This window comes from Oryza brachyantha, chromosome 7, assembly GCF_000231095.2.
Source record: "Oryza brachyantha chromosome 7, ObraRS2, whole genome shotgun sequence".
Lineage (NCBI taxonomy): Eukaryota > Viridiplantae > Streptophyta > Magnoliopsida > Poales > Poaceae > Oryza > Oryza brachyantha.
Window position 1 is genome coordinate 2,584,158 of NC_023169.2, and position 15,384 is coordinate 2,599,541.

At 42.1% G+C, this 15,384-nt stretch overlaps 3 protein-coding genes across 3 annotated transcripts; all 3 read left to right on the plus strand.

The window, feature by feature from the left end:
* The first annotated feature begins 1,499 nt into the window (after window positions 1-1,499).
* LOC102704540 (ETO1-like protein 1) lies at window positions 1,500-6,647 on the plus strand. Its single transcript, XM_006658268.3, has 5 exons — window positions 1,500-2,176; window positions 2,301-4,013; window positions 4,108-4,399; window positions 5,367-5,676; window positions 6,126-6,647. The coding sequence occupies exons 1-5, from the start codon at window positions 2,052-2,054 to the stop codon at window positions 6,344-6,346; spliced, it is 2,661 nt and encodes an 886-aa protein (XP_006658331.1). The 5' UTR covers window positions 1,500-2,051; the 3' UTR covers window positions 6,347-6,647.
* A 1,155-nt stretch (window positions 6,648-7,802) lies between these two features.
* On the plus strand, window positions 7,803-11,008 carry LOC102704823 (heat stress transcription factor A-2b-like). The gene is made up of 2 exons (XM_040525703.1): window positions 7,803-8,529; window positions 9,863-11,008. The coding sequence occupies exons 1-2, from the start codon at window positions 8,212-8,214 to the stop codon at window positions 10,688-10,690; spliced, it is 1,146 nt and encodes a 381-aa protein (XP_040381637.1). The 5' UTR covers window positions 7,803-8,211; the 3' UTR covers window positions 10,691-11,008.
* Window positions 11,009-12,405: 1,397 nt separating this feature from the next.
* LOC121054965 (low molecular mass early light-inducible protein HV60, chloroplastic) lies at window positions 12,406-13,416 on the plus strand. The gene is made up of 2 exons (XM_040526217.1): window positions 12,406-12,671; window positions 12,765-13,416. The coding sequence occupies exons 1-2, from the start codon at window positions 12,528-12,530 to the stop codon at window positions 13,212-13,214; spliced, it is 594 nt and encodes a 197-aa protein (XP_040382151.1). The 5' UTR covers window positions 12,406-12,527; the 3' UTR covers window positions 13,215-13,416.
* The last annotated feature ends 1,968 nt before the right edge of the window (window positions 13,417-15,384 follow it).

Below are 15,384 nucleotides of genomic sequence, written 5' to 3' on the forward strand. Positions count from 1 at the left end.
GATGTGGTCCCAATATGAGATTTTTAAAATTTCTTAAACTATTTTTTATAAAGAAAGTTGTAAAGTAAGCCTGAGGGTAACTGAGGGTAACTTATTTTTAGATCAGATTTTTTTAGCAATGTCTATGATCAGTGGCGGATCTAGAAAAATTATTAGAAAAGATTGGACGAAAGAGAAAAAGTTAGATAAATACTGATGTCTACTTTCAGCCCTTTCTTTTGTTCAGTAACACCAACACCAGAAATTTTGTTAGAGTGGTTAAGAGGATTCAATGACGTACATGGGTAGGGGCCGAAGCCACCTATCCCGGGCGGTAAATCCGCCCATGCCCATGATAGATTAAAATGCCCATGATCAACTAAAAATGCTCTAAAATAAAATTTTACATCTGATATTCAGCCAAATTCAAAAAAGGGTTATAAAATCCTCATTTGGCCGAATATCTCTCCATAGGCACATCTCGTTTCTTACAGTGGATTTTGGATTTTAAACGGGCACGATCCCAAACTAAGTTTTGCACGAACTATAAAAGTTTCTCATACAATATTTCAGGAGTATTTTTTAAAAACTTGTAGTAGTTAAATCATTCATTTATATTCTTAAATAAATATCAAAAAGATAATCCTTTAATCTTAGTTATTTCAAATGGTGTGATAGTTCAACGTTTTTACACTGTCAATCAACGTACTAGCATTTCAGACCAAACCTGAAAACATTCAATAGAAACGCTTTATTTTTGTTGTATTATTATGAAAAGTTTTAAAATATTTTTTTACATCCAAGTGTTTCAATCAATTATTTTAAAAGGGGTACGAATCCTCATTTGGACCAATACTTCCAAATTTCAGCTAAATCACATTAATCGTCAATCCATCTTGAACCATTTCAGACCAAACTTGAAAACACTCGCGCCCCATATTTTTGTTTCTGCTTACGCCTATGAGCCAAAATTTGAATTTTTAATCTTAAATTTATAATTAATTTTGGTTTTTCACCGAAGTTTATTTTTTTTAGTCTTAGCTTTTAGATTGCTAAGAATATATTTATAAAAGTTTTATTCGTAAATTATTTTTCGATCGTAAATATGTCGTTTGGATTTTTTATGAAAATCGAGACAATTACCTCCTCAAAACGTAAGGATTCTTTGGAATGAAGAAATTTTTTAAAAAACACAAAATATGAATATTTTATATAAAATTTTCATAAAATTGATTCGTTCCGAAGGTGCAATGCAAAACAATTTGAACAAGAGATACACACATTCTTTTGTTCATTCATCCCCTCCACCTATATCCAAAAGCTGGGCCAGCTGCATTCTTATGCATGGATTCATGTGCAGAGCATTTTCAATTTTTTTCAAAAGGCACACCCTAAAAAAAATTAAAAACATTTTTTTCTCTACACTAGGCTAAGCTGCCGTACTTTATTTATTCCTCTACACTTCCACTACCACAAGAAAGAGAAGAGAAGAGAAGAGAAGAGGGAGAAATAAAAATTCTCTCTTTTTCTTTCTTCTCTTCTTCTTCTTCCTCCTCTCCCCTGCCTCGTCTCTGCTGCTCTCTCTGCAGTCGCAGGGATCCCGAATCGGAGCTCGCCCGCGGCTGCCCCGTGGGCCCCGCGCCCCGCCATTGCCGCTGTTCTTGCCGCGGGGGCGCGCTTCTTGATCTGCCGAATTCGGCCGTGGCGCGCAAAGGTGGGGATTTTACGGCGAGATTTGGTCCGGGAGGGAGGGCCTCGCCGCCGCGGGATTCCGCGGGCCATTTCTGGCCCCGTTTCTTGGGATTTTTTTTTGTTGGAGTTCTTGTGGTTTGGATCGGTAGGTGGTCGGGGGTGGAGCTGGAAAAGGTGGTTCCTTTGGCCACCGAATTCCAGTTCTCTCTCTTTTTTCACAGCCTGTTGGCATTTTCTTGCCTGATTAGGTAGGATTGGGTGTCGATTTCTGAGCTCGTGGGTGGTGTGGCTCCTGTGCCATTAGGCTGTGATCTGCATCCGGGGTTCGCGCACAATCTGGGAGTGTGGAGATTTGGGAGGTTTTCTCCTTCCTGTGCTCTATGAGGAGCAGCTTCCTGTCGGAATCGCCCTGCGATGAGCAGCACATCCATGGCTTCAACCCGCAGTCATGGCTGCAGGTGGAGCGGGGGAAGCTGCCCAAGTCATCCTACTCGCCTTCCTCCATGTAAGAAACAGTACATTCGATCCAGAGATTTCCATTTTCTTTAGTCTGTTGAGATCATTCCAGTGTGATGCTACTGAACTGAACTGGGGTATCCTGATTAGTGCTAATTCCTTGCTGTGTGCAGTGAGTCACTCATAAAGATTGCGGAGCCGCCTGTTGTGCCATTGTATAAACCGCTGGATTATGTGGAAGTGCTGTCCAGGATCCATGAGGAGCTCGAGCAATGTGTGCCGAGTGAGCGGCCTGGGCTGTATTTGATACAGTCCCAGGTGTTTCGGGGCCTTGGGGAGGCGAAACTGCGCCAGAGGAGCCTGCATTCTGCGTGGCGCTGCGCGACCACCGTGCATGAGAAGGTTGTATTTGGGGCATGGCTGCGGTATGAGAAGCGGGGGGAGGATATCATTTCTGATGTCCTCGCATCATGTAGGAAGTGTTGCCGGGAGTTTGGGCCACTTGATGTCTCATCTGAGATGCCCGTGGGAGACTTTGAGATAATTGGTTCTTGTGAAACATGCCCATCCTCACAAGTTTCCTCTATGGTGACCTTCCAAATAAGCGATGGGAAGGTGACATGTGATAGGTCTAAGATTGCTGTTTTATCGATCCCGTTTTGGTCCATGCTCAATGGACCATTCACCGAGTCACAGCTTGATGTTGTTGATTTGTCAGAAAATGATATCTCACTGGAGGGCATGAGGGCTGTATCTGAATTTAGTTGTACATATAGCTTAGAGGACTTGCCTTTGGAAATCTTGTTGGAGATCCTGGTGTTTGCAAATACATTTTGTTGTGACAGACTTAAAGATGCATGTGATAGGAAACTAGCTTCATTTGTCTCATCAAGGCAGGATGCTGTTGAGCTAATGGCATTGGCATTTGACGAAAATGCACCAGTCCTCGCTGCATCTTGCTTGCAAGTGTTTCTACAGGATCTTCCAGATTGTTTAACTGATGAGCATGTAGTTAGCCTATTCTTGACTGCAACTGAACAGCAACAACACATAATGGTTGGACATGCCTCCTTTTTGTTATATTGTTTTCTTAGTGAGGTTGCTATGAACATTGATCCAAGGACAGAGGCAACTTTGTGCTTGTCAGAGAAGCTTGTTCAATTGGCAGTTACTCCTACGCAGAAGCAAATAGCTTTTCATCAGCTTGGATGTATTAGGCTCTTGAGGAAGGAATATAATGAAGCTGAACACCAATTTAGCATTGCCTTCTCTGCTGGTCATGTGTATTCCATTGCTGGTCTTGCTAGAATTGCTGGTATAAAAGGTAGAAAGGGTTTGGCTTATGAGAAGCTCAGTTCAGTCATAACATCAAGTGTACCACTAGGATGGATGTATATGGAGAGATCTCTGTATTCAGAAGGTGATAAAAAGTTGGCAGACCTTGACAAAGCAACCGAGCTGGATCCAACTCTTACTTACCCTTACATGTATCGAGCTACATCCTTGATGAGAAAAAAGGATGCAAGACTTGCCTTAGAGGAAATCAACCGGCTGTTGGGTTTCAAGTTAGCGCTGGAGTGCCTGGAGCTACGGATTTGTCTGTATCTAGCTCTCGAAGACTACAAATCTGCAATTTGTGATATCCATGCAATTCTTACACTGTCTCCTGAGTACCGGATGTTGGAAGGACGTGTAGCTGCTTCCAAAATCGGAACCCTTCTTGGGGCACATGTTGAGCAGTGGAATACCGCTGAATGTTGGCTTCAGCTCTATGAGCGCTGGTCATCAGTGGATGATATTGGTTCGCTTTCAGTAATTTACAGGATGCTTGAGTCAGATGCAGCAAAAGGTGTTTTGTACTTTAGGCAATCTTTGCTTCTCCTTAGGTAACTTCCACTAACACCTTTTTTATATAATCCCCTTATTTCCATTTTGCTCTCAATTTAACTATGGATGATGATTAATATTTTTGGTTGCCAGGTTGAACTGTCCTGAGGCTGCAATGCGCAGTTTGCAATTGGCAAGGCTACACGCAGCAACTGAACCTGAACGACTAGTGTATGAGGGTTGGCTTCTGTATGACACTGGGCACTGTGAGGAGGCCCTGCAAAAAGCAGAGGAATCTATTTCTATTCAAAGGTCATTTGAGGCTTTCTTTCTGAAAGCCTATGTTTTGGCTGACTCAGGTGTTGATCCTTCTTATTCTGCAACTGTTATATCACTTCTTGAAGATGCACTGAAGTGCCCTTCAGACCGGCTTCGGAAGGGTCAGGTTAGTACTGTTGTGCACGCGCACACAAATGATTCAAGGCGATATTCACTTATGCTAATTGATTTGTTTCAGATACTTGGTTTATCACATATGGCTAAGACTTACTAAGGTGTAGGGCAACATGGTTTTCCCAAACTTCCTATATCTTGAAGACCTTGTATGGCCTGTTAGACAATAAACAAAGTGAAGAAAACATTTGATATTGAAAAATAATAATAAAATGAGGCATGAGCATTCCTGTTATATTGCTCACTCAAATGTGGGGTTATTCTGTTCTTTTTTTTTTTGATAATGGATTATATTAAACCCGGCCTCTACACCTTGTTAGGGTGTACACAACCAAGGGGCTATTCTGTTCTGCACATAGACTAAGGAGACATTGAAAATCCTAGACTATCCCTAGTCCTTGTCTCTAGCTGCTATAGAAAGCTGGGTGCATTGTGCTATTAAATATGCCTTAAATTTTTGGACAAGGCTATTAAAAGAAAAACTTACATTTGTGGACAGAACGAGCAGTTGCCTCGGTGAAATAAGAGTAACTGGGATAATCTTATGATCTTATCTTGTCATTGTCGGGTTAACCACACATTATATTCATCCAGAACTATTCCAATAACACACAATTTTCTATCCTTGATGTTGAAGCATCATCAGTGTAATATAGTACATAGAAATGCTGTTTTGTGCTTGTCCATGATGCCTAGATGCATGAACAAACAGAAAGTTTAAAGAGTCTTAATCATGAACTCATGCACCAAAGGGCGACATTCCTGCTGTGATCTTTGTCTGAAATTGATCATGCTAGTTAATTTAAATAGATCCATATACTGTATGATGAGTTGATGACTACCAGTAATACAACATCCATTTTTCCCCTAACTTGCTTAGTCAGATCCAACAAGTTGGTGTCCATCGCTCCTTATGATAAGCTGCTTTTAATGTTGTGTTTACATAATTCTACCTGCAGGCTTTGAACAATCTTGGTGGTGTTTATGTTGACTGTGAAAAGTTAGATGCAGCAGCTGATTGCTACACAAGTGCTTTGAAGATCCGACACACTAGGGCACATCAAGGTCTTGCGCGCGTTCATTTTCTCAGGAATAACAGGGATGCTGCATATGAAGAAATGACAAAGTTGATAGAGAAAGCTAAAAACAATGCTTCGGCTTATGAGAAACGTTCTGAATATTGTGAAAGAGAGCAAACTATGACAGATTTGCAAATAGTGACCCAGCTGGATCCATTGCGGGTTTACCCTTACAGATACCGAGCAGCAGGTTAGAATAAAGTAAAATTTACTTAATACAGAGTAGTTGATATTTACCTTAAATTTGAATAGTGTGTAGCCAGGTTATTCTCTATATTATCTCCGTGTCTGCAAGGATAACTGTTAAATCATGCTTGTTGGAAAAAAGATATTTTACTGCTATCATCTTCAGTAGAGTAAATATATGCTTTCATTACTGAAACTTCTTTTGTTCATAGCAAGTTTAGTTAGCGAGCTATTGACTGAACTGGGATACACTACTGCTTGCCTATAATTCCCTTTGTATTCATTTCTTGTATTTGAACTTTGAAAAGGCAGAACTTTCAATACTGAAGGTCTGATATTTTCCTTTCAAATAAGGGACACCACTGTTTACTGAATTTAACTATTTTAGATCTGTAATTATTTTGAAGAAAAAAATCAGAGTAGTTGAAAGGCTTTGATGGCTTTGGCTTGCAGTACTGATGGATAGTCACAAGGAGAAAGAGGCAATTGCAGAGCTCACAAGGGCAATTGCATTCAAAGCTGACCTCCACCTATTGCATCTTCGCGCGGCATTCCATGAGCATATCGGGGATGTCCCTAGCGCGCTTCGTGATTGTCGAGCCGCCCTCTCTTTGGACCCAAATCACCAAGAAATGCTGGAGCTTCAGAAACGAGTGAACAGCCAAGAACCCTAACAAATTGTGGTGCTACTTTCGATCATTGTATACCATGATTTTCCTGCTACATAGGTGTGCTGACTTCATCCAATTTTCTTCATTTCTTTGTCAATTACTGTAATATGATGTATTCAGCAAGAAAGGGAAAAAAAAGAACTAGTTCTTTGGAAGCCACCATCGATGAATCTTAGCACTCGATGCCCTGCTGGCTTTCTTCTGTAAAAGTAATGCCTAATCACTGAACTGTTGTCTCCTGGAAATGAAAATCCCCGTGCATAATGTAACTTTCAGGTCCGTATTTTGGCTCTGAGATTTTGATATAATGAACCTTGCATGCAATTTTTTGCTTAATTCAAAGTTATGCATTCATATTTCAGTTAGTGTGCATCTTGGTTGCACTTGCACCATCAACCTTTTTTCTTCAGAGTTGCTCCTGCATGGTTGCAATTTCAATGGCTTTTCCTTTGCTTTGTTTAGTCCTCTGAACATTAGTGTGCTGGACATAAGACCTTGTTTAGTTTGCAAAAACTTTTTACAAAAATATTTTGGACACATATTTAAAGTATTAAACGTAGTCTAATTACAAAACCAATTTCGGATTCCGTCTGGAAACCGCGAGACAAATCTTTTGATTCTAATTAATTCGCCATTAGTATATGTTGGTTAACATATAGTACTTATGGCTAATCACGTCTTAATTAAGCTCAAAAGATTCATCTTACGATTTTTCCTATAATTATGTATTTAGTTTTAACGTTTATGTATATTTAATGCTTTATTTAGGTGTTCAAAGATTTGATACGATATTTTTGGAAAAGTTTTTGAAAACTTAAGTAGCAGTAACACCTTTGCATATATCCTTCAGAATATCTGGTTCACTCGTGCCGAATCTTTTGTCAACAAAAACTACATTGACAGTGATATCTTTTGACAAAAAGTACATAGACAAAGTTTGACACCAACGTGCACGCTGAACATGATGGCAACGGCGTGGTAAACAACGGGAGTTTTTGTCTTAGCTGATGACATTGTATAATTAACAAGAGACTGTAATGATGATAAGGCTGTTAAAAACAACAACAGGAGATGCAGGCGCCTGTTGTATAGTTTTGTCTGGTTCAAGTTTCTGCATTGGTGACTCAACCCATTCTCTGTAACCACTCCCAGAGGGGTGATGGTATGACTTATTTATGAAAAAATTAAACGATAATTTATAAATAAAAAATAATATATATATATATATATTTCTTAATGATCAAAAATAAACTCTAAACTTAAGGTTAGAAATTTAAATTTTGGCTTATAAATATAAATATAAGCGAAAAGATGAAAGACGTGCTGAAATCACCTTTTTTTTTCTGATATATAATTATTGTGTCATACTATGATATGGTAGGGTTTTTAAAACAAAGAATAGGTGATAGAAATAACTTCACTTTGGAACTTCGATCTTTCCAAACAAAACATGGCCTAATCAAAATACCCTTTAAAAAAGTCATACTAGTACAACTTTGAGCGTTGATTTTGGATCGGACGGTGCACAACACAAGTACACAACCCATACAAACCCTCCGGGCTCCAGCTAGCGACACTTGTCACCGCCACCGAAGGCCCATGCGCGTCCAGCCGGAGGCCCATCACAGGCCCACCGCCGCGACACGTGTCCCCTCCTCCCGCAACCTCACCGACGGCCTAGCAATGGCGATACTACTACTAGCACTACTCACCTCCGCCCCTTCCAGAACCTTCCTTTCCCGAAATAGCCACCGACCCCCGCCACCGCAAGATCCCCGCCGCCAGCGAGCTAGCTCGACCTGTCCGGCTCCGGCCCCCTCTTTCAGCTGCCGCGCTCCTTCTTTGTCGGTGGGAGGAGGTGAGGTGAGATGATGTTGAAGAGTCCGGTGAAGGAGGAGGAGGGGAGCCGCGGGGGCGGAGGCGGCTCGGAGGCTGTGGGGGAGGATGCGGGGGCGGGGGCGGGGGCGCCGAGGCCGATGGAGGGGCTGCACGACGCCGGGCCGCCGCCGTTCCTGACGAAGACCTACGACATGGTGGACGACGGCGGCACCGACGGCGTCGTGTCGTGGGGCGCCGCGGGCAACAGCTTCGTGGTGTGGGACCCCCACGCCTTCGCCACCGTCCTGCTGCCCAGGTTCTTCAAGCACAGAAACTTCTCCAGCTTCGTCAGGCAGCTCAACACCTATGTAAGCTTCGGCTCCCCCCCCCCCCCCCCCCCCCCACAATTTTATTTTTGTCTCTGCGTTTGCAGCTCAACACCTATGTAAGCTAGCACCCATAAAATGTAGCCAAACTCTTGCTGTTCTTGATGCCCCAAATCCAATGTGGGCCGCGATCGGCAAGTTAGCTAAATAGCCTAGATTCTCTTGTTTTCCGTAAGCACGTTTCTCGAACTGTTAACCGGTGTATTTTTTGCGAAAATATTTTCTATAGAAAAGTTGATCTATTTTACATTTTTTTAATAATTAATTAATCATGTACTAATCTATTACTACGTTTTCTGCGCCGCACCTCCCCCTTCTGCCGAACGCGGCCGTGGTATGACTATCTGTTGTGTGTAAGAAGTTGGTGCAACCATCCAAATTGCCTTGTCAATTGTCATTTGTGGTCATTGAAATTTTAACAGAGGAAATTAGTTAGGCATTTAAGGTTGCCGAGTACTTTTCAGCTATTATGGTTGATAAGTGGGGATTTCAGATCGATTTTTTTGGTGACAAGGACATATGATCTTTGGGAACAATTGTGATATTTCATCACACAAGCAAAGTTAGCTGCCTAAAGTGCGGATAAACATCAATTATGTACTATTTGGTGTTTTTGTGTACAGAAGCACATAGAAATCCTGGATAGACAAACCTCTGTTGCATAGCAAGCAACTTATGGACAAATGTTTGTTGGATGACAGCTGGCCTAGATCTGAAAATTTGGACTTTTCTCTTTTTTGTTGGCCAGTGCTATAATTGTTAAGAAAGGTTGTTAAGGGAGAAGCAAAGGTTACTGCAGAAAATGATGCGATGTTTGTTTAGATGGATGCAGCATTGCCCTACCTGCATGTGCTGTAGTACTGTACTTCAGGTCTTCATGTCTGGACTCCATTTCCCAGAGTAATGGAGATTCATTTTATGCCCATCTTTTGCACCTTTTTTGGGGCATGTTACAGTTGCGTGCCGATATCTGTATGCTACGTGTCACTATCAACAACTTAACTTCATAGAAGTGTCATATTGTGGAGTTTATAAAGGATTGATATTTTTCCTAATTAAAATCCTCTATTCTTATACTTGAGTTGATAGTTCACTTGCACCCTCTGGAATGGGGCAACAGATTCCTGAATTTGTAATTTTCCCCCCAAACAATGAAATTCAGGAAGATTGGAGGATAAAGTTGATGAATATAACATGGAAAGAACTGAAAACCATGCAAATAGAAACCTTGCAAAGTGAACTCAAAACATTACGAGAAGCTAAACAGTACTTTTTTGAAGTTCCCTGATCGATGTGTTGTATGATGGTATTTCAGGGTTTCAGAAAGGTTGATCCTGATCGTTGGGAATTCGCAAATGAGGGTTTTCTTAGGGGACAAAGGCATCTTCTCAAGAATATCAAGCGTCGAAAACCGCCTTCCCATACTGCTTCAAACCAGCAATCTCTTGGGCCATACCTTGAGGTGGGGCAGTTTGGATATGATGCTGAGATTGACCGGATGAAGAGAGACAAGCAATTATTGATGGCTGAGGTGGTGAAGCTAAGGCAGGAGCAACAGAATACAAAAGCACATCTGAAAGCCATGGAGGATAGGCTACAGGGAACTGAGCAGAGGCAACAACAGCTGATGGCATTCCTGGCACGTGTCATGAAGAATCCTGAATTTCTAAAGCAACTTATGTCCCAGAATGAGATGAGAAAGGAGCTCCAAGATGCCATTTCCAAGAAAAGAAGAAGACGCATAGATCAGGGACCTGGAGTCGACAACATCGACATCGCGACCAGCAGTGGCCTAGAGCAAGAGTCACCGATACCGTTCGATCCCCAGGAGTCGGTGGAGATCCCATTTGATCCCCAGGAGTCGATGGAATTCCTCATCGACGGGATTCCGTCCGATTCTGAAAACACAGCAATGGATGCTGGAGGTCTGGTGGAACCACATGATTTCGACGTTGGCGCCTCTGCTGAGCAGCAGCAAATAATCAGGCAAGAGGGAGAGTTGAACGACAATTTCTGGGAGGAGCTTCTGAACGAAGGGCTTGGTGGTGAGGAGAACGACAGCCCGGTCATTGAGGACGACATGAATGTGTTGTCGGAGAAGATGGGTTATCTCAACTCACATAGCCCAACAGCTAGGAAATAGTCCCATTCCATCACACCACATTGCTGTAAACTTCCGTCTTGTGTATTTGACTGAATTTAGTTGAACTTCTCCCTGCTACTGGCATGGCATAGCACACCATCCCTCTCTGTGTATTCAACTGACCGTATTGATTTGTTCATTATTACTTATTAGGCCATGTAGGCTGTCAGCCATGTAAATGAGTAAAGATATTGATGATGATCCATACATGTTCTGTTTTGTTCTGTCCGTGTTGTCAAGTCTATGACTCTATGACTCTGTAGTTGTGCCTAGTGCATGGCTGTATTCTGTGTTCTTGTAATAACATCTACTCTTAATATGTACTACCTGTAATAACTTCTGATCTTAACCCGTACTAAAATTTAAAGATGTTTGCGACAAAAGGTGTTCTGAATTGCTATCAACTCGTGAGAAAAGAGGGCAAGTTTTTTCTGAGGTGTATATGATGGGAATTGAGCTTGAAAGGTCAAAACATGATCAACAATTGGCCACGTCATTAATACATTTAACATACAATTATACCCACAAATTCATTTTTCAAAGCGCTTTCACAAAATATTCAATACTACTTCATCTATCCTTAAAAAAAACTCCCTCGGGTTTTTTATATGACGTCGTTGACTTTGATATTTACATTTGACGCTTCGTCTTATTCAAAATTATATAATTATTAATTAATTTGTTATAATTTGATTTATTATTATAGAAACTTTAAGTATGATTTATAATTCTATATATTTAAATAAAATTTGTAAACAAGACAAATGACCTACTAGTCACCGGTATCATATAAAAAATATCTAGGAAGTGGTAGTGTAGTTCTAATGAACGCACGCACGCAAACACTACCCCTATGAGCACCTCCGAAAGACCGTTGCATAAAGCCGTTAGAATTCTGGAAAATAGAATCCTGAAAAATTCGCTCCAACAAGAAGTCAAACCGTTAAACCCAGGACCTCAAGTGCTACTAAGGACTTATGTAACCACTAGGCTACAGGTCCTTTCGCGCATGTTTTTTTGACTAAGGTCCACTAAAATTCTTCAATACTAATGTTTTCCTTAATTCTTGTCACTGAACCAATAGTAATTCCTCTTCTCGTTTTTCTACTACGATAATAATTTATCTTAGTTTGTCTTTGACTAATTAAATTATAGTCTTACAGGATGAAAGTCTCCTCGTTCTAAAATAAATGAATTTCTAAAATAAATATAGATACTGATTTTCATATTTATTTTCATAAGTTGTTTCTTGTACGGAGACAGAAGGTACTACTATATATCATCACCAGTTCACCACAAATGAATGAAGCGCAAAGCATTTGATCACGGCTCTTATCGCTTTGTCACGTTGTCCACGGACAAAACCACACGGCCACCTGTAACCTGTACCGCTGACGATGACCGGTCACTGACACGTGGACCCACACACAGCCACGCTTGCCGCTGGCGCGCCTTCTGGACTCTTCCCGCCCTCTTTTGGCGGGAAACGCCATGGCCAGGCCATGCGCGGTGCCCTGGACGTCCACGTCGACCGCGACCCCGAACCTCTGACGCCGTCGCCCTCCACGTCGCCACCTTCTACTCCCCCGCCGACGTGGCCGGGCCGTCGCCACCACCTCGATCGCTGGCCTGCTGCCCGTGACACCCTTTCTCTGGCCTCCATCTCTCCACCTATATATAGCCCCACTACTCGCCGTCGATCTCCTCACCCACACCAGCGCAGTTCTTGTGTTCTTCGCTTCTCGTTCAGCTTACTCAGCTCGATCGATCGATCTCACCGTGCGTTTCGCGCATCTCCGTGTCGTGGTTGGTTAGTGTGTTTGAGATTAAGTTAGCAATGGCGGCCGCTACCATGGCGCTGAGCAGCTGCTTCGCCGTCGCCGCCGGGGCGCCGTCGCATGTCGTCGTCGGTGCCGGCCGTGCTGCGGTGTGCTTCCCTCGCCGACGTGCCGTGGCCGTCGTCGTCAGGGCCCAGTCCGAGGTGAGGATACATGCATGGTTGATTTGGTTTCACTATCTGTGTTATGGTGATTGGTTGCTCGTGTGCTAACTTGGGACGTCGTTCGATCTGCAGCCGGATGTGGAGCCGACGGAGCAGCAGCAGGAGGCGGCCGCGTCGTCTCCGGCGACCCCGAGCCCGGCGGCCAAGCTGCCCAAGGCGGCGAAGAAGCCGAGCACGAAGCTGTCGGACGTGCTGGCGTTCAGCGGGCCGGCGCCGGAGCGGATCAATGGCCGCCTCGCGATGGTGGGCTTCGTGTCGGCGCTGGCCGTGGAGGCGTCCCGCGGCGGCGGCCTCCTCGACCAGGCCGGCAGCGGCAGCGGGCTGGCGTGGTTCGCCGCCACCGCCGCCGTGCTCTCCGCGGCGTCGCTGGTGCCCCTGCTCCGCGGCGAGAGCGCCGAGGGCAGGAGCGGCGCCGTGATGAGCGCGGACGCCGAGCTCTGGAACGGGCGGTTCGCCATGCTCGGCCTCGTCGCGCTCGCCTTCACCGAGTTCCTCACCGGCTCGCCGTTCGTCAACGTATAAACTAATTAATTAATTAATCAAATTAAGCTGTGTATACGTACGTCTACGTACAAATACATGCATGTACGTACGTATGGATGCATTTGGTCCATGTGTGCGTTGTACACTGTAGCAAGTAGTGTACCCTTGATAGTGCTTGGTGTACTACCTCGAAATTTTTAAAAGGATTTCAAATTTTAAATTCTTGAGAAATTTTGCGCTACCTTGAGACGCTCTGCATAGGGGAAGCACTCAAGCACATGTTTACGTATCTCGTTCCCATGTTGACATGCCCATTGAACGAAACACCAACGCTAACTGAAACATTTTACGGCCTTCATTTTATATAAATCTTGATGTGTTCCGAAGTCGAATTAACCATATTAATTCATAAAAGAATGCAATAATATTCTTAAGATAAAACAAATATACAATCATTTTCTGTTGCTGTAAACATTGCTTCACTTTCACATAAATTTGGGTAAATTAAAGAACATTGACTTAAAGAATATTAAAATATCTTTTAATATAAAACGAGGGAGTGACCGTAACGATAACATGATGACCGAAGGTGAATAGGTGATAGTCGCTGCCATTATTTTCTTCTCCTTCCAAGCTAAAATTTGCTGAAGGCACCTCAATGTTAGGTAGATTAACATAAATCTCTAAAATTTGTAAAAGAAAGGATATTATGAAAGAAAAAAGAAGAACAACCAATGAAGTTGTTTTAGTCCGCCGCTAGGCTAGCCGGATATATAACGACAGTGACAAAGAATGACGAAACCATGAGTAGTCGTAAAATTAAAAGATAGTGGACTGCCATCCACAAGGGGAGACGGCACATGCTTTTAGCCCTTTAGGCAGCTTAGGACATCCACAATGTATTATAAAAAACAATTATTATATATAAATATTTTTATATAGACTATATTCATACACTTTGAGAATAGTCATTATAGCATTAGTGACTAAAGTAGTTCATAGTCATACGGGCTATCCATAAGAATAAATGCTCTTACGTTCTTTTTTTATTTGGGATACACTTTGTTTTTTTATTCTATCCATAAGTACCACAACTAATGTCACATGATAGGTCCTACCCATTATAGATAGTATGGTCTTTATACATTGTCCATGCAACCAGTAGCTCATACTTTGAATTGAAACTGCTAGACTAATACAGAAAAACATGTAATTTCATCATAGTATAAGAGTGAATTTATGAGGTATGGAAAGAAAAAAAGATGCGTAAAGATGAGCTATTGGCGTATGATTAATTAAGTTTTAGTTCATTTTAAATTTAGAAAATAGATTGATATAATTTGTTAAATTAATCTTCTACAGTTTTTTTAAAATACATATTGTTTAACTGTTTGATAAACGTGCACATTTTCCAAAATGAGAGAAGATGACTTATTTAGAATAAAAAAAATTATAAGATTCTTAAACACTTTAACTAAAAGCCTTCAAAAATCCCACAAGATTCCTCTGTTCCCAAGAAGACCAAGGGCGCGTTCGGCATGGTATGGGTAAGTTAACTTATCTCTGCTATGAAAAACGTAGTAATAGATTAATACATAATTAATTAATTATTAATTATTAAAAAAATAAAATAGATTAAAATGATTTTTTTAAATTAACTTTCCTATAGAAAATTTTTATAAAAAATATACCGTTTAGCAGTTCGAAAAACGTACGCGCGGAAAACGAAAAGGGATAAGTTAGCTAACATGATGGCAAACGCGGCCCAAGTCATGTAGCTGGGGCATCCTAATCAAGCATGGCACACAGCTCTAAATAGTTTTAAAAAGTGATAGAACACAAAATACGAATAATACAAGCTTGGCACGGTCACTAACATTTTCCCGTCCCCCCTTGGAGTTTGTCGTTCCTGCATGAGGAAATTGCAGCCACCACTCTGTTGGTTACGGAGATGGAGGCTGCTAGCTAGCCACGCCGGGTGGCGCCTCTTACGGTGGCCTCGACGTCCACGTCCAGCAATGAGCATCCACCCCAAATATGATTGGGATTCGGATCCCCACGTTGCAAAATGCAATGGTAGAGTACTACAGTAGCGTAGCGAGAGAATGGCAGGGCAGCATCGTAGAAAACGCACTGTACGGTGATGTAGGAAACGACAATAATAAATTTACTGCTTTCAGATCAATTTGCAGTTCAGGTCGAAACGAAC

Excerpts from the sequence above, each read along its gene's own strand:
- LOC102704540 (XM_006658268.3), top strand. The coding sequence starts at position 2,052 with ATGAGGAGCAGCTTCCTGTCGGAATCGCCCTGCGATGAGCAGCACATC. Across the intron at positions 2,177-2,300 it reads TCCTACTCGCCTTCCTCCAT|TGAGTCACTCATAAAGATTG; the intron begins GTAAGAAACAGT and ends TGCTGTGTGCAG. Across the intron at positions 5,677-6,125 it reads TTACAGATACCGAGCAGCAG|TACTGATGGATAGTCACAAG; the intron begins GTTAGAATAAAG and ends TTTGGCTTGCAG.
- LOC102704823 (XM_040525703.1), top strand. The coding sequence starts at position 8,212 with ATGATGTTGAAGAGTCCGGTGAAGGAGGAGGAGGGGAGCCGCGGGGGC. Across the intron at positions 8,530-9,862 it reads TCAGGCAGCTCAACACCTAT|GGTTTCAGAAAGGTTGATCC; the intron begins GTAAGCTTCGGC and ends ATGGTATTTCAG.
- LOC121054965 (XM_040526217.1), top strand. The coding sequence starts at position 12,528 with ATGGCGGCCGCTACCATGGCGCTGAGCAGCTGCTTCGCCGTCGCCGCC. Across the intron at positions 12,672-12,764 it reads TCGTCAGGGCCCAGTCCGAG|CCGGATGTGGAGCCGACGGA; the intron begins GTGAGGATACAT and ends TTCGATCTGCAG.